The sequence below is a fragment of a genome, unplaced genomic scaffold (assembly GCF_019419815.1).
Source record: "Pyrus x bretschneideri cultivar Hongxiangsu unplaced genomic scaffold, Pyrus_bretschneideri_v1 Contig62, whole genome shotgun sequence".
NCBI lineage: Eukaryota > Viridiplantae > Streptophyta > Magnoliopsida > Rosales > Rosaceae > Pyrus > Pyrus x bretschneideri.
Window position 1 is genome coordinate 201,780 of NW_025999801.1, and position 27,519 is coordinate 229,298.

The 27,519-nt window shown below is 37.8% G+C and overlaps 3 protein-coding genes across 5 annotated transcripts; 1 reads left to right on the top strand and 2 right to left on the bottom strand.

Moving 5' to 3' along the window:
• Positions 1–5,898, top strand: LOC103947004. 2 transcript variants are annotated; one of them, XM_048572613.1, is made up of 4 exons: positions 1–256; positions 344–2,755; positions 4,628–4,938; positions 5,148–5,898. In XM_048572613.1, exons 2-4 carry the CDS (start codon positions 468–470, stop codon positions 5,507–5,509), a joined length of 2,961 nt encoding a protein of 986 aa, XP_048428570.1. In that variant the 5' UTR covers positions 1–256; positions 344–467; the 3' UTR covers positions 5,510–5,898. The 2 variants fall into 2 exon arrangements, with proteins under 2 accessions (XP_048428570.1, XP_009356104.2); XM_009357829.3 differs by having other exon boundaries at positions 1–2,755.
• A 1,252-nt stretch (positions 5,899–7,150) lies between these two features.
• LOC103947005 (pleiotropic drug resistance protein 2) lies at positions 7,151–15,043 on the bottom strand. The gene is given in 21 exon segments (XM_009357831.3): positions 7,151–7,596; positions 7,599–7,805; positions 7,941–8,195; positions 8,307–8,478; positions 8,584–8,811; positions 8,929–9,062; positions 9,157–9,240; positions 9,348–9,638; positions 9,772–10,104; positions 10,207–10,313; positions 10,410–10,535; positions 10,622–10,787; positions 10,883–10,986; positions 11,096–11,256; positions 11,379–12,279; positions 12,380–12,470; positions 12,554–12,844; positions 13,111–13,195; positions 13,403–13,491; positions 13,912–14,032; positions 14,144–15,043. Coding segments are annotated over 21 exon segments (4,485 nt in total). The 5' UTR covers positions 14,554–15,043; the 3' UTR covers positions 7,151–7,467.
• A 5,802-nt stretch (positions 15,044–20,845) lies between these two features.
• Positions 20,846–25,399, bottom strand: LOC103947006. 2 transcript variants are annotated; one of them, XR_667229.3, is made up of 5 exons: positions 23,984–25,399; positions 22,624–23,880; positions 21,789–21,903; positions 21,635–21,714; positions 21,198–21,333 (listed from the first exon to the last, which is right to left on the bottom strand). XR_667229.3 is itself a non-coding variant. In XM_009357832.3 (4 exons), the coding sequence occupies exons 1-4, from the start codon at positions 24,815–24,817 to the stop codon at positions 21,098–21,100; spliced, it is 2,442 nt and encodes an 813-aa protein (XP_009356107.2). In that variant the 5' UTR covers positions 24,818–25,397; the 3' UTR covers positions 20,846–21,097. The 2 variants fall into 2 exon arrangements, 1 of the variants encoding a protein (XP_009356107.2); XM_009357832.3 differs by lacking the exon at positions 21,635–21,714 and having other exon boundaries at positions 20,846–21,333; positions 23,984–25,397.
• Positions 25,400–27,519: the final 2,120 nt, after the last annotated feature.

The following is a 27,519-nucleotide window of genomic DNA, read 5'->3' on the forward strand; positions in this document are numbered from 1 at the left end:
AAACCGCGTCATCATCTTCCACTTTCCTTCCAACTGCATCGATTGCTGAGAAAACTCTCTTGGCGACCAACCCAGAAAAACCAAGAAATTCAAATTCCCAGTGGAAGAACAACGCATAAGTTTCTCTCGCCCGTTGGCTCCAATCACAGAATCTGAGATGAAAAAGCAGCTTTCTGGTTTATGATCGAGAACTGAAAGAGTCTGAGAAAGATCGATCGTATTTATGTACAGAAATTTCATGGATTCCCAGCGAAAGGTTTGAAAATCTCACTTTTCATGGAATTCAATTTCCGTTCGGTGATCTCTGATTGTTATCGAATAATATGAATCTTTTTATGGTTAGGGTTTTCCCAATTGCACTGTGATTGGATTTGTGTTGCTAGGGTTAGGGTTTTCGAGCTCTTACTATCATATTTATTCAATTGTATGAAATAGAAATTTGAGGGTTTTGAGCTGTGAATCTCAAAATGCATTCTCGGAAGCATGAGAATTTCAATAAGCAATCCCCAGCTTCTAGATTACATGCGGTTGCTCCCGACCCGTATAGTAATAGTAGTAGGAGGAGTAATATGCAACTCGAGGCTGCTGATCAGTCTAGTGGGAGGAGTTTAAGCCCTCGCGGATTGCCAGGGGATGTGGGTTTGAGTCAAAGGACTGATTCTATTGAAAGGAGTGACCATGGTTGGCATTTGGGTGGTAGAAGGACTGATCGGGTGAGGCGGAGATCAAGGTCAACTTCACCACCTCTGCCTTTTGGCGGCATGCAGAAAAGGCCACATTTTGATGAAGGAGTTGGGGTTATGCATAGGAATTATTCGTCACCTCCACTTGCACCTGTTTCTTCGGAGTTACAACACAGACCTGAACTTGTAGAGCCTGCAAAATATAGAGTGAATGATGATTCAAATAGTAGACGAGTTTACGGGTCGGAGAACAATGATTCTAGAATCAGCAATGAGGAATTGAATGAAAGCAGATTGTCGGTTGGCGTTACACATGGGACATTGAGTCAGAAATCAATGCATGTGGAAGATGGTGCGGTAAGAGGATTAAAATCCACACTTATGCAAGATAATACAGCACTAGGAACATATTGGCCACCTCCAGACCTGCATCCTGTGATAGCTCCTGCAAAAGATTGTGAACACCTACCATCATCATCACGGAGTATGAATTTACCCCATTTTGAGCATGGACGGCCTCAGTATACGGATCCTGTTGCTTTGGATAGATTACCAGTGACAGAATCCTACAAAGGAGAGAAACCCATTCTTACTTCAAGGGATGGTTTGTACCCCATGGTGTCAGGTGCTCATTATACGGATTTTCATCCTAGCTCCTCCACAGATGTAAGGAGTGAATTTCAGGATTCTTATAGGGGTGATCCACTCTTACCTTCTATGGATGAATTTTCAAGTAGCAGACGGTTCATTAATGCATATAGACAAAGGCCACCAGCAGATTATCCTAGAGATCCTGATTCTGGCAAGGGGAACCTGGCATTTTACCAGAGTTATAGTCCTAACAGAGGTGAGCATGCAGATTTTTTTTACCGCAAATCAAGGGCAATGCCAGTTGATGATCGCAGATATCCATCTGATGACTCACATAAAATGATGCCTCCACGACCACAACTTGACTATGATAGTACTCAAATGGTTTATAACCATCGAAATTTGTCAAGACCTAGTATTATGAACCCTGTTATGGATAGAATGGGTGATACTGAGGAATTTTCTGGAAATTCAAGAAAGGGCATTATGCTGAATAATCCTACTTTGCAGAGGCAACCTTTATTAGACTACCCTGATTCAAGAAGAATATCAGAGACATCAAAGCATGGTGCGGAATATTCAGGTTCAGAATGCACACATGTCAGTTTAGAAAGGAGAATGTCACAAGATTATGAACTATCCCATTTCAGGGCATCACAAGATTTTCAGGTCGCACATCAGAAAGAAGATTATGGTTTTGAAAGAGATGTTAATATGAAGTATCAGGACAGGCTGTCTTCTGTGTCAAATTATGACTCAGAGATGAGTGGGCATCCTGCTGGAATGCAGATTATGAGAGAGGAGCTTGGAATATATGAACCAGCAGATAGGATGCTTAAAAGAAACTATGCTACTGAAGAAGGTATAAGTACACATAATCCTAGAACTATGGTGTCTAGTAAGTGGACATCTAGAGAATTCCAAGATTCATATGAAAGTGGTGAAGAGTGGAATGATGGAGATTTAGGCAGTTATTATACATCTGCATCAGCTGGATTTGACCATGATAGATACAGTAAGGCTGAGAGGGTATATGGTGGGCACCGTCATGGTGAATATGAATATGATGATTGGTTGCCATCTCAACACTCTTTTGAACATGAACAAATGCATTCAGTCAGATTCTATAAACACGGTGATCGATATATAAAGGGTCATCAAAAATCTGGTCCATTAAGTAGGCATAAGCTGCATACAGCTGATATAAAAAGCAGTGTTCACAAACAGCACCGAGTTTGGAAAAGACATGATAATTATTTAGAAGATGTCCATGTAAGTGATGGTACTGATGTTGATCAATCAGAAAATGGGCTGAGCTCTGCAGGTCCTGAGCCATCCGAGGACTCTGAGGAGTTTATGCAAATGGTAAATGAAGCCTTTTTAACATTTTCTAAAAAGCTAAATATGAACTCGGCTGTTCGGAGAAGATACAAGGAACAAGGGAAGGCTGGTACTTTGTTCTGCATTGTATGTGGCCGAAGGTCCGTTTTCTTTTCTGTCATGTTCTTTTTAAGTGGGACTCCAGTTTTCATCTTTCATTCAGGAGGTTTTTAGTATTACTCATATTGATGCAGTTATTTTAAGCTTTTGTTACTTAGGTTTGTTTAGTACTACTCAAGTCACTTGTTATGACCTTAAATTTGTGAAAGTTATGTGGTATTTTGAGTCTTTCCTTGTTGTTCATTGGGTGAACATCTTCTAATACGAAATGTTGTTTGCGGAGTTGTTCATTACCAATCATGGGTGAAATTTCCAAGTAACATGGCTTTTGTAGTGGGAATGACAGACACCATTTGATCAACAAGGGTCGTCGTAGTCCAGCAGAAAATGATACAGGGCCTCTTCAAGTGTTTTTTGGTTCCTTGTTCACTGGCGAAAGTAAATGTGGACATTCTACATATAGTTTTAGGCTTTGGTGATGCAAAGAGATTATGCAAATTGGTTTATTGTTTGAGGTGGAGGGATAGGATGTACATAGGATGGATTGTGAACAAGAGTGAAATGAGGTTCTTGGCTTGAAATGATTCATTGATTCAAATAGGCCTCTGATACGAACTTAATTGCTGAAGCCATTTTGGTATCCTGTTATTGGCATCTAGGTCGAAATGCAGAGTGTTTCATTACTCATATATGCACTTATTCTACCTGAATATTTTTAAAAATTTCTCAGGACTTTGAAGGAGCTTTGGAGGCTTATACATTCATGAAAGTACATTATTTTTATAATGCCTGCAAAAATGTGATCATAAAGCATACTGTAGCCTATGATGCAGTGTTAAGTTCCATAGCTTCTCACTTGGGGTAAGTTAATCTTTGAGGCTCTGGAGTCCATTGTCTTTTCTGGATGGAGAGTGTAGAAACTGGCCAGTTAAGTAGAAGTTAGTCAGTTATAGTTGGTAAGAAATGGGAAAGAAGGATTTGTAGTGAAAATTGGAGTCAAAGATTCTGTGGTAACATGTGAGTGAGTAGGTTTAAAGTTTCACAAGAGCGCATGGAGTGTTCTACGAAGTCAGTGACAATGAGATCAATCATTTGGTTTGCTAACGATGCATAGTAATATGATTTTTCATGTCGTTATCATGGGAAGACCAAATATTTACTTGGTCGTGAGGTTGAATATGCAGGATATTTCCTATATATGCTTAAGAGTAAGATAATTTTGAGCTTTTAGAAAAGATGATTAGAACCCAAATTAGAAATAAGTAAGTAAAATGTCATAAAACTTAAAGGGGTGAAATTAAGAAAATCATTAGACAAAGTATTATCGAGAGTTAGATGTGCATTGGTTTGTCTTGTTACTGCTCCAAGGTTGATCCGCACTTACTTTTATGAGGATATCTACTGTGTCGGAGACATGTCTTAAATTGATGCAAGTCTGCCCCAAGTCTGATAAAAAGAGGTTGTGGTAGTTTGTTGCTGGTATAAGCCATCACACCTTATGAATGTGTATTACTTGATACGAAGGAATGAAGCCCTGTAGCAAATGAGAGGCAAGATGATTAATTTGAATCAAACTTGACTGTAGCAGTTGAGGGTCGTCAAATAGCTTCCTTTTTTTTTTTTTTTGGTAATTCGTCAAATAGCATTTGGTTTTGTTTTCACTGGTTATTTTATGAAGATATCAAAGTTAGATTTTTGTCTTTCATTTTTGAATTTTTATATATGATACTTATTAGGGCCTGAAATTTGTATATGATACTTAAATGAGATATTGTAGATGTTTCTGTCTTATGTTTTTTTTTTTTTTTTTTTTTTTTTTGGAGTAGAAATGGTACTCACGAATACTGTGTCCTTTCATTGTTTATGTTCTTTTTATCTTTTTCAATTGTTTATTTATATATGATGTGTTGCAGTTTGTCGAAGGAATTCATGGACACTCAACGCTTGGTAAGACACGCATATATGTCTCACAGAGTTGGGCTGAGGGCTCAGCACTTGGGTCTTCTAAAAGCAGTTTGTGTTCTGTTGGGGTGGAGTACTGTTGTCCCCCCTGACACGGTCACATGGGCTCCCCAGGTCTTGCCCAGGGCTGAAGCTTTGGCTCAGAAGGAAGATTTGATTCTCTGGCCTCCTGTCATTGTTGTTCACAATATTTCTATGTCAGACAACAATCCTCAAAGTTGGAAGGTTGTATCCATGGAGGCACTCGAGGCTTTTCTAAGAAGTAAGCGACTTTGTTGTTTTTATTATTTAGTTATACAATACTTACGCTTGAGCATAGAGTTATTAAAAATATCGAGTAAACTAGAAAATAAGAATATAGTGTACCATGTATTATTCAGGGTGAGCGGAGGATATGATGGCAAGATGCCTTTTGAAGTTAGGATAACAATTATTTGTTCTGAATCGTTTGGGTTCTACATGGCGTGGCAGGTAATGGTTTAATCAAGGGAAGAATCAAGATTTGCCTAGGGAAGCCTGCTGACCAAAGTGTTTTAGTGGTGAAGTTCTTGGGAACTTTTACTGGGCTTGGGGACGCGGAGAGGATTCAGAAGCATTTTGCAGAGCATCAGCGTGGCAGAGTGGATTTTGAGCGAGCGACATCCTCGAACGGAAAAATTGTCGAAGCAGCAATGCAGGGAGACAACGCGGAGGAGCGATTCCTATATGGGTACATGGGCATTGTAGAGGACTTGGATAAGGTGGATTTCCATACCAGGAGCTGGACTGTGATAAAGAGCAAGAAGGAGATTCAGGACCTGGCCAATGCTCCCGTCAAACCTGATGAGAGGTAGCTCATAGTTGTGCACAAATACTAATTTAAGAATTATGCTTAGGTTTCCCTCTCGTAGAACATGCCCTGAAGAGAACCCAAAAGAAATTATCGTGTAAGAAACTCGAAGTCACCGCTAGCTTTCGTTATTAGCACAATACTCTGAACTCGTGGAATCCCGAATATTTTGCTTGTAATTTATACGCGTGGTGGCTTACATTACGTAAACAAACTAATGTACCGTTTATGCTTCAATTCGTAGTCATGTTTATAAGGCCGAGCGGCGTAAATTCCGTTCTTGAGGCCAAATTTCCTGTGTTGGATTAGTTTCATGTATAAAATGCCATTTGGTTTCGATAAACAGAATGAAAGAAATTATGATTTGAGTGAGAAGGAAATTATGAGTATGCATGATGCGGACTTTCTGGTGATCCGAGAAGCTTTACATTTTATTAAATTTAAATTCTGGGTGTCTTATTTTTTGGAAGTAGATTGTATATTTACTTTTGGGACAGATGGGGATCTTCACACTCGACACTCCGTTTTGGGGTAAGAGTCCAATGTTAGCTCCGTTTGGGGGCATGATGTGATGCGTTATTTCCGAATAATATTTGGTGAGAAAAATTGTCACATGGACAATATTGGCTATCGTTTCAAAATAAGGGAAAATATGATGGGCTATGTAACCCAACCTCACACATGGGTTATGTAACTCATTCTTGCCAATCTAATCTTATCATTAATGTTCAATCTCAACCAATCCACCAAACGTCAATTCGAAATAAGAGAAAATATGATAGGCTATGTAATCAAACCACACATATGGATTATGTGACTCATCTCTGTCAATTAAATCCTATCTCTAATGTCCAATCTCATCTAACTCATTGAACAGCCCTGGGTGTACAGAATCTGCGATTGTGCCAAAGTCCAAAAAGGCGCCCAAATACAGTAAAGCTTCTTTGTAGTGATATTCGATAAAGGAACATTATAGTCATAAAAATTTCAGTCCCAATTTTGGCTAGTTATATAAACTTGAATTATAAATTGCTAGGTACCATCTTAAAGAAACATGGTTTCTTATAGTAATAATTGTCAATAAGTTCAAAAATATGTAATGTCACAAATAAAAATTTAAGATGAACTAAAATATTCTTCTAAAGTTGTTTGGACAATGATTTATTTTTTTAATGTTGATGCTACGTCTTTGAGCTTGCACGTACATAGTAGATCGTCAACATAGACAGCTTGTCAAGACATTCAACCGTCAAATTAAAGAGGTGTCTCTCTATTTCCAATGTTATATCTTCGAAATTGACATGTTCTACTACTAATGTAGTTCTTTGTATCCATACAACTTTTAATAAAGATAATTAAATATAAAAAATTAATATTTTTTAACTAGACCTCTATTAAGTAATACCCCCTCCTTACAGTAATAAAATTGATTTACTCCCAACAATATGATTATACATAAGTTTCGCTGTATTTATGATTATAATGTAACGTAAGATGCTTACGTTGCTTGATCCCACTGACATTGAATTCAAACCGTCATCATATCCAAATACAGTCTAATAACATGCTTATATTATTATATCGATTATTTAGTGTACCTAAAACACAAGGCGCTAAATTACATGTCATAATATAATCGAAGATATTGAGAATATACTCTAAAGTGAGACATATTAATTATACCGTCCACTTTAAATCATATTCTGTTGTGGGTACACATAAAAAAATTTCGACAAAGTGTGGCACTTAAAAAGTGTTAATATGAAAACAGAAAGGTGGGTTTTCCTTGAGTTTTATACATACAACTTTTATGGTTGGATGTCTCAATCTATTTAACTTGTACGGTTGAATGTCTCTGGTGGATATGGTGCCTTGTAGTGTACTCAATCCTTGGCTTTAATATATACCACCCAGCAATGCGGCGTCTCTCTCAAGTATTAATGCAACTCTCAGTTAAACTTTTCACTGCAGTGGCATCAACTTTTCAAGAACAAATAAATATGGAGCTGTAAAAACTTCGATATACTTGCTCATCTCGTTTGGAAGTTGAGACACTTGATACCGTAGGCAAAGACGAACAAGAACAGGAGCACGAAACCAATATGAGCCACGACGACGGCTCCGAGGAAGTCATATTCAAACCCTAATCTTGTCTTAAGGTACATCTGCACTGACATACGAGCTTCACCTGGAACTTCAACTAACGAAGTTCTGTCTCCCACTTGGGATGTCACTAGTCCGTAGATTGTCCAAGCCACCGGTGAACCCCAGTAGTACCATCGCCACCATATCGGGATTTGCTGCAACATCAGCACGTATATAAATAAAATGCAATGATTTCTTTCATATATGTCACACAAGTGAATAGCATTCATGTGTATAACTTGAGATGAGAAAATCTTTTAACATATTATAAGCTTGCGCGGGACACTTGCCATCCTAGGGAGGAGGAAACCAGAGAAGAGGTTCCAGAAGCTCAGGAAAAAGGACATCACAATGGCCGCAATTTGGTGGCCTGGCGTGAGAGCTACAAGCATCATGCCGTACAATGTGAAGTAGATAAAGCACATCAATATAAAGTAGTAGAACCAGAAGAACTTGTCAACGTGCCAAGTGAACCCCATCATTGAAAAGAGGATGAGACTATATGCCAGAGTTTGGATTGCAACGTAAATTGTCTCAATGGCCACCTGCAGGGGATACGAAATTTACTGTATATCTCCATGGAAGATGAAGTTTGCTTTGATTGAACTCATGCCTCAACTTTCCTAACTTGATATAAAGGTTTCGGCTTCTTTTACCTGAGCAAAAGCATAAGGCAGCGCAGAGTACATCCCTGCTGCTCTTTCGCGGTAAAATACTGTTCTTTCAACTGCCACAATAGGCTGTACCGAGGCGGTGTTGGTTGCTCCAAGGAAGAGAACGGCAGAATACATGGCTCCGACTAGATTTAATAGGTCTTGTTCCTTATATCTATTGCGATAACATTTTGCAATAAACTTTAGAAATATGCAACAAATACGAAAGAAGTCTATTGTACTTGATTCTAACAAAAAAATGAGAAACCTTATGTCTTACGTTTGATCTCCTTTGTTCCAGAAAATTAGTCCAAAAATGATACCAACAACTACAGTCAGAAAGAGCCGGATGGCGTTGTATGGCGGGTTCCTCCAGTATGACCAATGTTGTTTCCAGAAGCAAGCTTTGCATTGAGTAAGAAAAGACTGAGAGTATTTGGTTGGGAAATAAAGGTCTTTGGATCCCGGGACTGGAGTGCTTAGCTCTGTTATAAGTTCTTGATTCTTCCTGGAAAGGAGAAAATCAAATGATATAAACATCGTGTTAGCGTATTACTGAAGAATTTTTAGGAAAAGGAGGCACAACGATGCAAGTTACAATTGCGGTCCTAAATGTTCCTCTTACCTATAAAGTTCAGAGTTCGCGTATATATCCGCAAAATCCACATTGAGTCGGGACTCAACTGCAGGAGAAGTGATTTCCAACATCCATGTTGCAGGATTGTAACCATCTCTGATCTTTGTAATTCCGGGAATAGCCTGCAAGATGTTATAGACATTAGTTTGACGATGAAGGTAGCGTGGGGTTTATAATTCAACAATTTCTAATGACCACGTCACAAGTAATACTCACTTCAAAATATTCTATGAGCTTTTGAGAACAGCGGCCAAGGGGTCCGGCATAAATCACTTGTCCACCTCTCTTCATCAGCAGAAGCTGTGAGGAAAAAAGGAAAACAAATCGAATCAAAGCAAGTAGCTAACAAAAACTACAAATTGCAAGACTCGGGCCACTAGTTTCGGACAATGAGAATTGTCGAATACCTCATCAAAGGCTTCAAAAATGTCTATGCTTGGCTGATGAATAGTGCAGACAAGCGTCCGACCTGTATCCACAGTGTTTCTCACTGTACGCATTACAATTGCAGCAGCTCTTGCATCAAGACCTGATGTCGGCTCATCCATGAAGATTATGGAGGGATTCGCCACCAACTCTACAGCTACGGTTAATCGCTTTCTCTGTTCTGTTGACAGACCATCTATTCCAGGAAGGCCTACTAAGGAATTCCTCAGAGGTTTTAGCTCAACCAAATCCATGACTTCCTCCACAAACATCTACATGTCAGAAAGGAGAAAACTACGATAAATATACATTGTGGGGGAAGAAATTAAAAAACCTGTATTGACAAATTTGAATGTCACAAAAAAATGATAAAATCAACAATGAGTTATGTGTCGAAGAAGATGCCTGTCGTGTTTCCTTTGTAATTTCCTTTGCAAGACGCAACCAAGCAGAGTACACGAGAGATTCGTAAACAGTTACATTTGGAGAGTGGATATCATTTTGTTCACAATAACCGCTAACTCGAGCAAAGGTTTCCTGGTTCTTTGGGTAACCGGAAATGCTGATACTTCCTTCAATATAACCACCAGTTTTCCTTCCTGCTAGCACATCCATCAAGGTAGTCTTTCCTGCACCGCTGACGCCAACCAATGCTGTTAGAACACCAGGCCTAAAAGCACCACTAGCATCTCGCAACAATTGGAGGCGATCCTCTTCAATTCCTTGTCTCTTCATTTCCTGATGAACAACTAACAGCTTTCAGCATTCACGAGGGATGGATTTAAACAATTTCAACATAATGTGATGCTACATATCGAAAAAGATGCATAGAAGACTTACAGCAGGCATATCAACATAGTAGTTCACATGATCAAATGCAAGTGACAAAGGCTGAAACTTCGGCAACATTCCTCGCTTCGTAGTTTTCATCACTTCCATATCAATACCTGTAGTTATTCACATGGTATCATCATTAGCATGCTTCCTTTATCTGCCTTTTAAAAGAAACATTTGCAGTATGTATAACTCTTTATATTTTGAACCTTTAAGCATTGGGGAAGTAAATGCTGAACTCAATTCCTGGGATCCCATTCTATCCAAGATTGGCTGCTCTTTACTTCCTTGCTTTTCATCGTCCTCCAAAATAATAGATTTAGAATCTCCGAAAGCTGCATATGGTTTTGAAAGCAGTATTGGACTCAAAATCTTATTCACGTAACTGAAATAATGCTTGTCATGAGAAATGATCGCTTACGGTTCAGAAAAGTCAGTGCTGCAATAAACAAGATGTTGAAAAGTAAGGAAAACCCGAGGAGTGCTCCTATGCATATCCAGTACCAGTACTCTTCTGTAAACATGCCTCTGGCCTTTAGGAGAGCCTTTCCAACTGTTGGTTCTGGGATTCGCGGGTCAATATTAGGCTGTAACAGAGAAACAGTATAATAATGTCAGTCAGATTATAAGAATAGATGTGGCCTCTGACATAAAATGATATATGATAGGAAGGAGATCTTACTGCACTCCATCTTTCGTCAAGAAATTCATTGATGGCTATTGCATTTTGTCCATACATCATAGGAGAAATATAGTAGCCCCATATCATCCATGGTTCGATGTCATCTGTATGAAACGGAGAAGATAACATATTCATTCATACAGGAATATAACAAACTAATACAGAAACTTGAGTCATTATTCTATAGATGGGACAAATACAAGCGCAGTGAACCTTTGGCAACAATGAATCCACCGAGGACAAAAACCAATAGCAGTGTGAAGGTGCCAAGCGTGCTTGCAACAATTTGTGTTCTGCCAAGAGCTGCAATGAAGCGGAAGAGTGATAGGGCCATCTGATGCACGCTGAATAATGCCAATAGTTGGCGGAAAAACCTGCATCAATTTCAAATGTGCTGCTGAGAATAGTTTAAAGAAGTCGTTATCATCTGTGGATCATATCTAAACAATAAAGATAGCATTGTACACACACGTTAGTTACATTTTTGGGCACATACCTACTAGCTGCAGGAGCAAAACCGATGGTGTAATATGTGAGAATGATCCATAATCCTGATTCAATCAGTGATACCGGGATCCTGAGGACCCAAATTGGTAAGCTAAAAGCCCATGCCGGGTGTAACAATGCATCTCTCTGTTTAAAAAATACAGGAAGCCTGAATATAGTCATTGCTAGCTCAGTCATCCCGTTGAACATTACATTTATGAGACTAAAAAATAGTGCACCATAAAACTTCCCCCCATCTTGTAATTGACCGTGCTTCATTTCTGTTCTCAAAAAAATTGTCATGGCAATTATTGACATGATTGTGAGCTGACTAGTCTTGAATATGTATAGAGCAGAGTTCCGCTTCATCAGGAGCCACTCTCTTGCAAAGCACGCGTTGAAGAGTTCCCAGTTTGAGATTCCGTACTTTTTTTTCACTAATGCAGCAGCATGAGTTTTAGATCTATCATAAGGAATCCTGAGTTCTTCAGACAGATTTTGACCAATGTGGTAACTTTTAAAATAATCTGAAAATTCCGATGTGCTAATATATCGGTAATTTTCATTCTGCCTAAACCAGTATTGTTCTTGGTCCTTTCTGGAAATAACCTCTTGCAGGAAGTCTGCCACTCCTTTCCTTTCCGGACACTTGAAACCTACACTCTCAAAAAATTCGAGTGCATTCTCTCGTGGACCTTGGTAAACAATCTGACCATCTGAAAGTAAGATAATGTCGTCAAAAAGGTCAAAGGTTTCAGGTGCAGGTTGCAGAAGAGAGATTGTCATGGTGATATCCATTGTATGAACCATCTGCCTCATAAACTGGACAATTTGGAATGTTGTCGAACTGTCTAAACCGGTTGATATTTCATCCATGAAATAAGCTTTTGCTGGTCCAACCAACATTTCTCCTGCATTCATCCGCACCGACTTCTTATTAGAAATCAGGGTTGTGTTATGAACTGTCCGTTAAGTGTTGTTCTCTTGCATTTTTGTGTATTGTATACAAACCTGTAGTAAGACGCTTCTTCTGTCCACCAGATATGCCCCTTCGCATCTCGTCACCCACTAAAATATCAGCACAAATATCTAATCCAAGTAGCTGTTAAAGTTTCTTAGTTAGTACCAATTGTAGACTCCATGTGTATTATTCGAAAAATAAGTAACCAATAAGAACAAGCTAACCTTCAGAATATAGTCTGTAAATAAACTGGTTTCTTGTCCTGCCAGAGCTGTGGCTTTCATGAATGTATCAATCTCAGGATCAGGTGTAATTCCTGATTCTATTTCTCGTCTAGACAATTCCGCCAGTAGCTCGTATCTGGTTCCAACCCCTAAGCATCTTCCTGAAAAATCCAACGTTTCTCTAACTGTCATCTCACCATTGTGCAGATCATGCTGGCTGATATACGCGCATGTTCTTTGAGGACAAAACTCCGAAAATTCATGACCACAGTAAGTGATACTTCCGGATACCTGTTATATATTTGATGGGGATCAAGTTAGAATTTCTAATATTTAGAAAACTATTATTTGTGAGATACTGAACTTCACAGAAATAGTTTGTGCAATCTTCATGATAAAAATTTCCAAGACCGGTCGAATTAACAAGAATCATAAACATTTACTTATTGTAATATTTCAGCATTTGCATGCTTCATGATGAACAATAAGACTGAGGGGCGATGTTGCCTAACATATGAAAGACATTGTTAGTGTGCAAAGGAAGGAGGATGCCGCACCCTTAGATCCTTATCCGTCTTGCCAGCAAGAGCCTGCAGGAAAGTTGTCTTCCCTGATCCTGGAGGTCCCAGAAGTAGTGTCATTCTGGAAAACGCTAACAAAATGAGCAAAGTACATAGCACGAGTTAAACAAATACAGTCAATCCATTTAGTACATCGATCATATTAAATCAGAAGAACGACAAAAGTTTGCCTATTAGAGAACATCTGGGTGTCTGATTGACAATGTCAGTCCAGGAATCAAAGAACAACCAATTTCAACATGTAAATTTGAAAAGACTTAGACATTACCGTGATGGCTTAACTATTCCACTCACGTCACGAAGTATCTTGACTACTCTTTTCTTTGACGGGAAGAGCTTAATGAGTCCAAGAATCCCCTATTCACACAAAACACAAACTTAAGAATAGCAGAACAAAAAATTCTCTCTCAGTAAACGCGTACATGGACGCACACATACTTACCAGCTTCTATTAGGTATAAATAAACACAATCTTTGGAAGTACGAACTGTTACTACAATTCATTGTATACAATCATATTACCACAGAAAAAACTTGCTCGAAAAAGACCATATTTATCACCATACAATAATCGAGAAAAAAAGGTAGAAACGAGTCACCCTTTTCAGATCGAAGAACTCGAAAACTGAAGATAAAATTATATACAGCTCTATCCTTGCACATATGATCACAAATAAATAAGATTCTGGATTTACAGTCTTACAGAAAAAGGGGGAAAGAATAGAGAAAAATTCAAAGAAAAAGATATATAGAAAAGCAGAAAACAGAACAAAGTACCTCTATGGCATTCATGGAGGAATTCAGCAGAGTAGGAAGTGCTCTGGTTCCAACATATGCATCCCCTTCAACTGATAAATGCTCGAACCGAACTTCAACCTTCGGAATCTCAATCCAAACCCTGTCAGGACAAAATCAAACACAGTTTCCAACTTCTAAATCACCAGATAAAAAATATTTATCACCACAAATATCTGTTAAAAAAAAAAAACCATATATATGATTCACCCACCTATCAGTCCTATCTCTCAGCCTTTGAAGGAACTTCTCATTATCCTGTTCAGCAATCATGAGTATATTTTCCATGAGTTTCTTCTTGTCCAGCCTTCCGAGATTGGTAACGTCGACCTCTTCATAACCAACATTTCCATTATCCAACACCTGCTTAAGCATTCCTCTTCTTAACCTATCAATTGTTGGAAGCCTCTCTATCGCTGCCCATTTCAACTCCTCCTCGTCCTCCTGGTCTGCTCTCCCGCTGCGGTGGAACACATCCCCCCGATTGCTCCACACTTCGCGAAAACTCGTGGACGCCCAACTTCTCCTGCTCGTTGATCCATGGCTCCTCCTGCTCATTGATCCATGGCTCCTCCTCCAGCTGCTCACAGCTGATCCATGATCTCCGGCCAATTCCGCCGCCATTTTTTACTTATATTTCTTTATACAATGGTGTATTCAATGCTGTATATGTTGCTAGTAAGTTGCCGGATGCTCTGTCGAAGATCTTAAATGGACCGAAGCTATGGCAGTGGAGATGCATGCATTGGAAAAAAAAACCTGGAGGGGGAGCGAACAACTTTCAAATCATATAGCTTTTATTTCAAAGAACAAAAATTGAAGCAAATAATGCATGAAAATCTTGAATGACTAGTTGCATGGCTTGTGAGAGAGAGAGGGGGAGAGAGAGAGAGAGAGAGAGAGAGAGAGAGAGAGAGATAGAGCGAGAGAGAGAGAGAGATGAGTATCTTCAGAGTTTGGGGGACAGTTGAAAGGGAGATCCTTGGAGGATACTTTATTTTTACTTCCTATCTTTTGGCAAGCTTCCTCCATGAATTTCATGTAGACGTGGTTTATGAAGAAAGTTAAAGTTGAGGTTTCATGGAGACGTAGTTTTTTTTTTTTTTTTTTTTTTTAAGTTAAGGTTTTAATAATTGGATACTTATAAGCACATGCAAGGTTTCTTTGTATTTTTGATGTGGGATTTGTACTCTTAATATAAACCCTCACTTGTGACAAATTTTCAAGCCTAACACGTACAGGGACAACACAAACGGGTGATGTGAGTACTTGTGGTCATTAGCTTCACACACGGGATATCTTGCTCTGATATCATAAAGTAATTTTACCATAAAACCAATTGATAACATGAGGAGTAGTCCAACTTATAAGCATATTGTACTCTCAACAGTTTTTTCTAAGATTTGTGACAGCGTAATACCGACAATAATATATACTAGATATTAAATAATTGGGCGAGCATATTTTGCCATTTTTTCAATTCTTTTTAAACAAAGATAAAAGGCATTCTTTCCCACTCTTCCAATAATAACTAGGGGTGGAAAAAATTCCCGAAAATCTCAAACCGAACCGAAAAAATCCCGATCCCAAACCAAAAATTTTCCAAACCAAAATTTCCCAAATATTCGGGATGCTATTCCGAACCGATCCCGAAATTTTGGTATGGGATTTGGGATTGGCTTCTCAATATTTCGGGAATCCCATACCAAACCGAAATTATATATTATTAATTTATACATATATATTATATATTATTCTTTTATAATTGATGCTAGTAGTTTCTAATTCATACCCTGCAACCTGGAATGCCTTACACCTTGCATATTTTTCATGTTCTGTTTGATATTCATTTGGATTTTATTATTGCTGCTGTCATGGCTAATGATTTCAGAATATTTGATTCTTTTTGTATCTTAATAGATTGTCAAAAGGGTTTAATTAATTTGAATTTTGACTTTGATAAAAACAATCAAGCGTGCCAATATTTGATTAAATGGTAGTGTGAATGAAATGACATTCCTAGTTCATGAATGTGTTCTTAAATTATATATTTGAAGAATATTTCATAATTTCATATTTTAATTTGGGATTCCCGATTTGTCCCGAAATCCCGAAAATATTTCGGGATTCCCGAAATTTGGGATTCCCGAAATTTTGGTTTGGGATTGGTCTTCAAATTCCCTTCCCAAAACATTTCGGTTTGGGATTCGGGATACTACTTTCGGTTCGGTATCCCATACCGAACCACCCCTAATAATAACACAAGAAGTCTTCAAAGAATTATGGAGGAGAGAAGTAAAATAACATAAATTTTTCTATTACAAATGATATTGTTATTTAAATTAAACTAAAATGATAGAGTTTGAACTTGAATCGTAGTGCATCAAAGAGGAAAGCTTTATTTCTCAGAACAATCCACTAAACCAAAACCTCACACCATCTATAGTATCAATCAACCCCTCTTCCATCTCTCCTTGAACTCTATTCTCACATTTTCAGCCGGTTTTATCGTTTTTGTGTTTTTAATAACAGAGGAGTGCATGACTACTATTTTAGAGTATCAATAACAATTTATTTATTTCTGTGGATGCCAATAACAGCTTAAGATATCGAAAATCGCAAGTTCTTCTAAGAGAAAAAAATATGTATAATTGTCAACCACAAAAAAAAAATGCGAGAAAAACAAGTAATGAGTTATCTCCACCGAAATTGATGAGGTCGGTGGGTTTTAGAGAAAGCAACCAAGATAAACGGCGCCAAGAAACCATTAATGAAACCATTAATGAATTTGAAGTTTGGTCCGGGAAGAAAGTTCTGTTGTTGCCCCACTCCCTCGGATAATCCACTACCATTTATGGACCTCCCTTTCCCAGCAAATTAAAGGTAAATGATATTTTGCTGTTTGTTCTATTCGATTTGTTCTTGTTTGCTACTGTCAAATCTGGGCATTGAACACCGTACGTTCATGATCTTAATTAATCCCATATTGTACAATAAGTGGATGAGGGGACTTGAATGGCATGGAAACACCGTTATATATAGTGCCTTTTGGTGGAGAAACTAACCAATATACTTGCATTATTAGCACAAGACGTTACTATGGTGATGTATTCATGCCATACAAGTTTCTCCTCGGTATTTGTTAGGACTTTTCTGAATCGATAATTTTTTTGTTTGAAAGGATGAAACAAAGAAACATCAACGAAAATGAAAAACAGGACGAACTCAAGGTCACGAGCATGGGCAGCAGCTGCAAAATCTAGAACATGACCACCAATAATATGCACTACCAGCCGCGCCTAAAGAAGTGAGGACATTAGCAACTTGATTACCCTCCCAATAAATATGCGTAGAAAACACGCTCATCTGACCAATGCGCTATAAAAAATTGTTCCAATCGACCAAGAGAAACCGAGGAACTGATATGCCTTTACATTCTAGCGGTGATACAGATTTCGTTTTCTGTATTATAAATCCCCATATAATCACTCAGATTTTAATTTGAAACTATCACAATTCCATATTATCTGAATTTCATTGGATTTAGTGTTGGAGAAGGAAGAACAAGTCGCATTCTCCTCCTCTCCTCTTTTGTCTTTTCATATTTTTGTCTTTGCGTGATGACGTTATTTGAGTCACATTCAGAGCAAATTATATATAGTCACTTTTATCTTCATCCACAGTTAGAAAACTTCAAATCATGTCCTCTAAACGTTGTTGATTTATTTTCTTTTACATTTTGGCTAACTTTGTTTCAACTCCCAATTTGAAGGTCTTGGCAATTCAAGGGGAATCTTATCCACAATTTTGCACAATTAGACAAATAAAGGTTATTGAATCTTTTTCTATATCCACTTCTCTCTGATTTTCTCAACTAGATGCGGTGGTGTTTTTTTGGTTCCTAAGTGCATCTCCAACCTTTGAAGTAAAACTCAAATTTTAGGTTTTAAATTTACCCAAACTTGCTCCAACATGAGATAAATATGAGTTTTTGACCAAAAACTCATTTCTAGAGCAAATATAGCCCATGATTCCTCTCGGGTTAGTGAGGTTGGCCCTCCATATATATATAACTTTTTTTAGTTTTATATTTATAAATTCATTGAACCTAACGAATAAGATCTAATATGATTAAATCTAACGGTAGAAAAAAAAAATCTAATGGTTCAAATTTAAATCTAACGGCTAAAGTAATTAAAAAAATTATTTTATGTGTTTCATATTCTTTCATAGTGTTTCACGAGTTTTTTGGTGTCGCTTTAGTAATTTTCCAATATTTATCAAAATCTAAATATTTTTAGATTAAAATGTTCATAAAATTAAATTAGGATAGTCTATATATTTTTTTTTAAGTTACTTTAAGAAAAATAATTATCATAAATTCATTCTTTAGTAATCTCGAGCTAAATTTAACCCATAAAAATTGGATGAGAAAAACTGTTTTTGGATTAAAACCTAAATTGCCTAGGTTAAAAATTTTAAGTTTTAAGATTGAACATTATCAAATAGTAGGGATGCCTTTAAAAAAGAATTTCTATTATTTTTATAAAAATAAGAATTAATTGTAGGGCTCACACCATATCAAATCAATTAAACATTTTCTTATCCACTCCCACTCCCACAACTTCCTTTAATTGAGAGCAACTATCCTCGATCTGACATTTTCCCCTTTCAATTTTCAAGTTACTGAAAGCGATGACTGGTTTTATGTTCAACACTCAAACCCTAGCGGGCATGCCCTTGTCAGTTGTCATTGGGTCTCTTTGGTTCTTCCATATCTCATGGACATAAGTTGGACCCATTGATCTCAAAAGCCCTTTCTGAGGCCCACTTGCAATTTTTCAAGCCTCTTTAACATTTTGAATAATTAAATTTTTTAATAGTCAGATTTGCAAACCAAATAATGTGATTGTAGATGATTGAATTATTAATTAAGTGTCAATTAAAAATTTAGTCTCCCTAGCATCCATTAATTATTCATTTCCTTAATTAATTAGTTCATCGTACTTTTAAATCATAGGTTTCAGAGTAAGTGTCCATTAGTTCTAATTGGCAAGGCAGTGAGAGTGATAATCTTTTTAATAAGCTTTTTTAATTTATTATTATTAAGGGGAAGTTTTGATCCGGAACGTATAGGTGGAAACCCAACACGCTATACACTAGAATATTAGTTCAACCCTAACTATGAAAAACAGGTGATTCGTTTCATGGATCTCACCAACTACGAATGACAACTAACCATATATCATGCCTCCCAAGTCCTTGTAAAATATAAGTAGATAACCTGTACAATTCTGAATTAGAATGAAATAAGATCCTTCTCTAATGCAATGCTCTACCTATGAGCTATGGTTATTATAGTCAAACCCCTAATGTAATCTCTTGTGCTCATATGATTCTTTTTAAGACTATTGAGTTACCTCCTCCTAATGTATAGATCATTAATATAAGAGCATCTTCAATGGGTATTTAATTTTTTCTGTCAAATTCTTAAGTAATGGCTGATATGGCATTTCGAAGTATGATATCAAATTTCTTTATATTTCAAATGGGTATGTTAGTTATTATTTTACTATCATATAGAGCCCACTTTAAAATAAAATACACAGTAAATTATTTTTAATGCTTTATCTTGCAGTGGATTATGAGCCCCACTAATTAAAAAATAAATAAAATAGAAATGAAGGCAGCGTCAAAATTGGCACTAGAGGTCTTGCTGCCATTCTATCCAGGTCAGCTAACATAATGTTCGGTTAGAGTAATATTTATTGTCAAAAGTAATTAGTTGGCACTCCACCTAAGATTTGGCATCTATTTTAAAGATGGTCTAATGGCATTATCCATGGACTCACCAAAGAGATTTGCGAATTAATTTATGTTGATCTTTTGCGGTATAAGTTTACGGACTAGTTGCAACATAGTCCTAAGCAATTTATCAAGCTTTTGATTGGTTTTAGGGCATACTTTCAACAATAATCATACCCAATGGTTAACTCATTTTGTATAGAAACTAGAATGCCGTTGTATAGAAAAAAATTTATTACTCTATTCTACACATATTCATTAATTTTGTATTTGCAACACTTTAATATGAATCAGTTTCTACAACTCCAATATCGATCTATTTGCACAATTTGAATTCAAAAGTGCTTACGCAAATTTAATCCGAAAAAATGTTTTTGCAATATTTAATCCAAAATTTAGTCTCTATATCATTACTTTTTTTGTGGTTCACATTTCAATCCTAATCCAGGTGTTGTGCATAAACCAACTCTTTGACAAGAGCCCTAAGGCCATGTCCAACCAACCTGATCAAAGAGTCATATGGCTAAAAATAACTTGAAATGACACGAAAATAATATCCAACCGAAGGCTAGGCCTAAGGCTTGTGACTAAAACGTTCAGCCACGTCCAGACCACCAAACCCAAACATGTGACTAAAACGTTCTTGACCCAAACATATCCTTCTAGTCTTTCTCGTATTTCAGTCTCACCTATGTTTTGTTCCCAAGTGCCAGTTTTATTTTCTTTTATCTAAAATAAAATGTTGTTTTCTTCAAAATTATCATGTTTAAAGTGCTTTTATCTAGAATGTTATGTTATAAAAATATTTTAAAAAAAGTAACACTAGTGGACTGTGGACCTAGCAGCAAAGCTACCATGGGCCAAGGTTGCAACCTTTTCTCCACAAAACAAAACAAAACATCTGCAAATAAAAATAAACACACATTCACATTTTTACCTCTAACACACACCTCTTAATTTTCAACCGTCAAAATGATTGTGTACCCACAACACATAACCTAATTTTAGCATCCAAAGAGATTGGAACGAGCATGTGGCTGATCCCCGCGATGTTAATTTTATATTTCCTGAAGAGAGCAAGTTAAACAAACACGCAGGGCAACAGCGAAACTCGGTTAAATTTTTCTATATTTTCTTCTTTTTTCCCCCAAAAGAAAATCGACTATTTCGACTCCTACACTATTTTGATAATTTGATGATCATGTGAGGTTCTAATAATACAAATGTACATCGAATCATAACCTATACAAACTTGCAGCACTTTTAATCCATCACCCGTCTTCCAAGGGCTTCAACCAGCATCCATGGATTAGAAAACGGTTATTTCCAACCGTCATCAGGATTCAGAACCCACCTAAATTGGTCAATCCAGTACATAATCAGCAGCGGCATCCGGTGATCCGAGAACTAGGGCAGCTTCAGCGATTCTAAATGCCATCGTCGCTTTATAAGTGACTAGATCTGCATTCTGAATGAGTAACTGAGCCCGTTGCCGTTTGCGGATGGCAAATTCCACAGATCTCTCGGCCGCATCTTTCGCTTCTTCAACTTTAACCACATCATTCTGCTCTTGCATCACATCTTGTTCCGCAGCCATAGCTGTGTATCAATACAAGCTCAGATATACAGTTCTCATATACTTAAAAGCGAAGCTGAGAAATCAGATCTTTTACAGATACACAACAGATGCATTCTGCAATTGCCCTTTAAGAAGACAAACTGAACGGGTTCCAAAAAAAAACAAAAACAAAAAACTTCTGATTCACGGGTATATAGAATAACAGCACAACAAGCAGACATCAGGTTTCACATTATGATGGATTCTAAGAGCAACACACAACAAAAGTTTATGCGGGTACGTATAAAAACTTCAAATGGTTTCAGAAGTTTGAGCCCTCACATGATATCAAGTGTTTGTTGCAGGTACTGGGATGCTGATGAATTAATTAAAATTCAAATGCCAATGCCATGTAAGCTACCCTGTAAATTTATATTAAAAAGGATAGTAAAATTCACTGTACCACTAGGATTGGGCAATAAGAGATTTAAATTACCTTGCAAGAAACTTGGTTGATTTCCTCTACCAGATTGACTTGGTTGTCTCTTGAATGATCTTCTCTTGCGCAGAATAGGCTTTGGATCTAGTAGAGATCTCTTCGATTGATTCGCCTGTTAAAAAAGGGGTCATTAACGCAGACAACCAACCTAATTATCAGAATTTACATATGCAGACCAGATATACGCCGGAAACTATTCTAGCAAAAGAAAATCATTCATCAGCAAGTTCCAAAAGTCTTTTCTTGACATAAACAGTGATCTGATTACAGAACACAGGAACCAATGCTTCCAATGAAAGAAACCACATTTAAGTGCACTAAGATAACTGTTCTATTGATTCCAGGTTCTTAGTCACATTTAAGTGCACTCAAGGGGTTGTATACCAATGAAAGAAGTCAGGAAGTATATCCGAGTTCATTCAAATACAATTTTGCGGATTAAAATTTGAGAACAACATATTCCAACTAAAACTCACAGCCAGTTGAATAGAATTGCATTCCCACTTTTCTCATTAATGGCAAACTGCATAGAGAATTAAAATGATGATACTCAGCATACCGAACTTCTTATTATTGAAAACAATGGTAAAAAACTGGTTTATCTTGCTTACAATAATCATCAAATAAAAATATCTACCACAATAAATTAGAACAATCAGAAACACAGATTAGTTATTCTAATAACAGAAGTATTCCCTTATCTAACAAAGAAACAAGTTCAACTACAAGAATTTGGCAAGGCATTAAGATACCTATCATATATACACCATAAATTGAGATAGATGTATTGCCAAAATACAACGCGTAATCTGAACCATAATGTGACATGTACCTGGAACACCCTAAGTAGCGATGATAATCGCTTCTGCTTCCGTTTATCCATCCAATTACTATATATAGCCTCTATTACTTCCCTCTTCATATCCAGACAAAGATTAGCAGCTGGATTCTCATCAGAGAAATTATATGGTCTATAATAAAATGCCTTCTCAATCGCATCAACAATTAATTCATACTTATCCTCGGAAACTAGGTCATCAAGTTTATCCTCAGCAAAGTCACTGTTGAACTTCTTCAGCCACCCCTCATCATCAGAGTCCATATCATAATTTGCATTTCTCTTTGCCATGGCTCTAGACAGCTCATCATCATTCAGAGATATGTATGACTCTGGTCTGTGGAAAGAAGTACGGTGACTATCCGCATATCCTGGGACTTCATACACACCGGGCACAGGGATGAACTTGAGAGCTGGAGATGGCACAGACCGATCAGAACACTCCTTGTAAAGGTCCTTGAATATATACCAATCACATTGATTGGGAAATTCTAGCTTCCAATTATCCCCATTATCCGCAGACCACATTATAACATTCGTAAGACGGTTTTTAGAGCAGGGCCTCATAACTTTCTCTGCCTTGTAGGTGTATCGGGTTAATCCTTCTTTCTTGACCACAAGAAGCCATTCTCCAGATGAAGAGATTTCTAACATGACAGTTGCTCCATCTTCTTTATAACATTTGTCCCCTTCAGTGATCAGTACATTCACCAAGCAGCGTGCAGAATCTAAATCCCGTGTCGATCCCTCCATGGTTGAACTGTCTTCTTTCAGGTTTCCTACAGGAGAAGTTGGAAATGTCTTCCTACGCTTATTAATAGATGCTACAGAGGAAAAAGGGAGGCCGTTCTTCCTAATACTGGTTAGCTCAGAAACTAAGGCTCCATTGGGCTTTCGTGAAGAAACCAGCGACGGATTTCTAGTTCGCCTTCTCCTCAACGAACTCCTCTTCTGAACACCACGCGAATTTAAACCATTCCTATACTGTGTGTTTCTATAAGCTAATTTGGGAACTCTTGCACCAGAATGCCAAACCGGCGTGCACTCAACTTCTTCGTCATAGTCATCATCACTTTCATTCCCATCAATCTGATTATTTATAGTTGGCTGACATTTATATCTGAGATGGATAATGGTATGCATGTCCATAAAACAAAAAGGAACTGCAGAAAAGTCCACAGAAAACAATGGGATAAACTGTTTCGACCCAAATAACTTGCAAATTCCAGAGCTCCTAGTACAAGATCGAACCTGAAACACATTTTAAGAAATCGAAAACTAGATCAAACTAATGACCAACCAGATACTACACCTTCTCAACCAAATTTAAATGTGGTAAAGAACCGCCACTTACCCGCGAGAACTGAATGCCACAGGATGAAAAAAAGCTACCAATTGGCTCTGATGCAAGGAAATCAGAAAGCTCAGTCAATCCCAGACTGGCCCTCGTCATGTACACCAAAACCGAATACAAAAAACGAGTAGCCCAGTATCTCCTACTGCACGAAGACTCAATCGAAACACAAAACACTTCCCGGGACACAAAACCCACATGGGAATCCAACTCCCCGTTCACCTTCCTCCTCTGCCTCCGAACAAATCTCCGCCCATACATTCTATCATCGGAACCACCATCGTTCTCCACATTCGCGGTGCCGCGCTTCCTCTTTCGGAGATACACAATCCCATACATCCTGTTCTCTTTAACTTCATCAGCCAAAAGCTCATTACTTTCAAGCTTCTTCACCACTGGAACTTCCAAAACGACGGCGTGTTGTTTGGGACTCCGAATGTGGTTGTTCCCGGGCCATCTCTTGTTCTTTAAAGAAACAACAGAATCACTGGCATGGCTTTTCATGACTTTAAGCCAGTCCTCATCGCCACGGTGGGCCCTCACCAGCTTGGACTCTGACGATTCGGGCCAGAGGCGGCGGCCGGACCGCAAAACACGAGCCCCGTCCACACCGCCCTTGGCCATCGCCATCCCGAAAACCCTCGTGGTCCGCCTCATCTCCACCGATGGCATTTCCGTGCTCAGATTCCGGAGCAGCACCACTCTGGGCGCAGCACTCCTCTTCCTCCTCCTACTCGACTCGCCGAGTCGCCGAGTCGATCTCCGAGTTGACTCAGTCCCAAACTCGGGGCGGGACCTCTCAACCAAAGAAAGGGACGGCGACTGGGGTCTCATGGTGGGGCGCCATTCTCTCGGAGTTGGGGAAAACTCGGAACTCTATACAGTCAGCCTGACTCGGGATTCAACTCATTAAAAAAATTTACAGATTTTTCTTGAGAAAATTACTGATAACAAAAAATTAAAAGAAAAAGAAAAAAAGTGTTTGGCGGTTGAGAAAAACCAGAGAGATTAACAAGTACAGAAAATTAACAGAGTACAACACAGAAATACATATAGAGAGAGAGAGAGAGAGAGAGAGAGAGAGAGAGACTAATTTACAGGAGATACTCACAAACCAGATCTAAAACTTAGAGAGAGAAAGTAGAGAGAAAGTGATTGGGTTTTTGAGGAGGAGAGAGAGAGAGTGGGAGGGGGGACTGATATCGGCCACGACGGCTAGGGTTTATGATAAAAAAAACCACAAAGTGGCAAGAGGGGAGGGAACCAATCGCCGACTCGAGTTAACCTTTGGATGGTAAATCAACGGTTGCGAGTGCAAGTTGGATGGTAAATCAACGGTTGAGATTGCCAGTTACGTGTTGATTTTATAGAGATTCGACGGCTCCAATGGGAAAAAGGAAAGAGAGAGAAAATGGGAGGGTGGGTGTGCCATGTGTGAGAACAGGGAGGGGGAGAGAGAGAGTTGGTTGATATTTTAACGTCATGAGGGTGGATAATTACTGAAAGGGGCTTTGAAGTGACGTGGGGATGGTGGGGGAATTTAAATATTTGTGGGTTTGGTCCTTTTGAGGCGGCAAGGGATTTCGCATGTTCGCGATTTAAATTTTGTTACTGTTGTAAATCTTAAACGGGTAAAGAATTTGAGGAAATTTTACAATTATCTAATGTTGAATGATACGAAAAGGATTTTTATCATTAATGGTCGGTGAAATTAATTTAACACATTAAGACAGTAATTAAATTAAAAATGGATTAATGTAGTTTCTGAACATAGATGTCATAAATTAATAAGATCATTCTGTCACAATTATGTTAAAATTATGTTATATACTGATGTGACACATAATTGGATCTCATAAATATAGTTAAATATTGCCATGTGAATTAGAAAATATTTAAATAATTTTTTATAATTAAAAACTTAAAAATAAAAAGAAGAAGATCGTCATCTTCTTCCCCTGCCCAAAAACCCAACCCCGACTCCTGCAGTGACACAGCCATCAACCCAAGCCCTGTAAAACACAAATGCAATTACCATATGCATATACCCCACACCTACCTAGCATTGACCGCCAAACCCACCACCTTCTCACACACCAATGTCTTCCTCTTCCTCCTCCTTCGCTCCCAACCTTTCCCCACCATCCAATGAAACCACCACCACCTCCACCCTCACCTGTCTGATCACTCCAAGCCTAACCGCATGCCTTCCCTAGCCTACATCTCTCGTCATGTGATCGGATCGGCACCGTCGGCTCCAACTAGTCCAATCGGTTGCACCCTCATTCTTGCGGTCCTTGTGCTCTACAACGCTGATAATCAAACTAAAACCTCTTTGGTGTCTCTCACCAAGAGGTGTAGTTGACAGGATGGTGTGGGGTTGTAGTGGTTGCTCTGTGGGAGAGGAAATAAGATGGTGAACATTCATCTTTCTTTTTCTTTTTTTTTTTTGGTAAAAATAAAAGGTTTTTTTATTATTCAAATAAATTTTTTATTCATGTGGTAATGTTTAATAGATTTGTGGAATACATTTATTTGCCACATCAGCACTTAACAGAAGTTTTAATGGAATTCTAATGGAATGACCACATTGATTTGTGACACCCATTTTTAGGGACTACATTGATCGATTTTCAATTTCAATGACCATCTTAATGGGAGGGGTCAATTTCAGGGACTATTTGTGAGAAAAAAAAAACCCATACGAAAATAATAGCTGAATTGAATTAGAAAATTTAAACAGTTACAAATTTAACGGCTAAAATATTCGTAGCATTGAATAATAAGTACTATTGAGTCACAATCTAATATTACTTGTCCTCTATTATTTTTAATAAGAATTTGAGTCATCCGTAGAGGTGCAATTCTTGTTGGGTCAACTTTAACACGACTTTTAAACTGATTGAGCAGTTTCTTTTATTTTTTTATTATTATTATACAAAGGGAAGGGTTTGAATGAGGGGTGGGCACGAGCCAGGCCCACATTTAAAGGGATCGAATCGGGCCTCTAGGTATTGAGTTTTGATACCTAACCTAACTCGGTCTGTGTGAACAGACCGAATCCAACTATATTTTTTTGTCCTTTCAAAAACACATTATTTAAAATAAATAAATAAAAGAGATTGTGAACTAGTGAAGGTACATATTCATTGTGCAGCATACAGAAGCACAGCAACACATATTACAATTACATAATACAAAAACACATATAATTATTCAAATAACATCCTAATTTCATAGTTCGAACATCACAAATTGAAAATTACATATTAGTTCTATAATAATATCCAAAACTACAAAATTACATCTGAGATATCTAAAGTCCGTAGATTAACATCCAAAATCCAAATTCAAATCAACATCCAAATCCAAAATAACATCTATAACCATTAAATTCGTAATAACATCCGACATGACATCAAACATCCAACATCATTCCTCACTAAATTTGTAAGAAAAAAATTAAAATCAACATGAGCTCCAACATCCAATATCGTAGTATCCCCATTGAATCATTGAAACTTGAAGTGTATTCA

Excerpts from the sequence above, each read along its gene's own strand:
- LOC103947006 (XM_009357832.3), bottom strand. The coding sequence starts at position 24,817 with ATGAGACCCCAGTCGCCGTCCCTTTCTTTGGTTGAGAGGTCCCGCCCC. Across the intron at positions 21,904-22,623 it reads CGCTACTTAGGGTGTTCCAG|GCGAATCAATCGAAGAGATC; the intron begins GTACATGTCACA and ends CTTTTTTAACAG. Across the intron at positions 21,334-21,788 it reads TCAACCAAGTTTCTTGCAAG|CTATGGCTGCGGAACAAGAT; the intron begins GTAATTTAAATC and ends ATTGATACACAG.
- LOC103947004 (XM_009357829.3), top strand. The coding sequence starts at position 468 with ATGCATTCTCGGAAGCATGAGAATTTCAATAAGCAATCCCCAGCTTCT. Across the intron at positions 2,756-4,627 it reads TGCATTGTATGTGGCCGAAG|TTTGTCGAAGGAATTCATGG; the intron begins GTCCGTTTTCTT and ends GATGTGTTGCAG. Across the intron at positions 4,939-5,147 it reads ACTCGAGGCTTTTCTAAGAA|GTAATGGTTTAATCAAGGGA; the intron begins GTAAGCGACTTT and ends ATGGCGTGGCAG.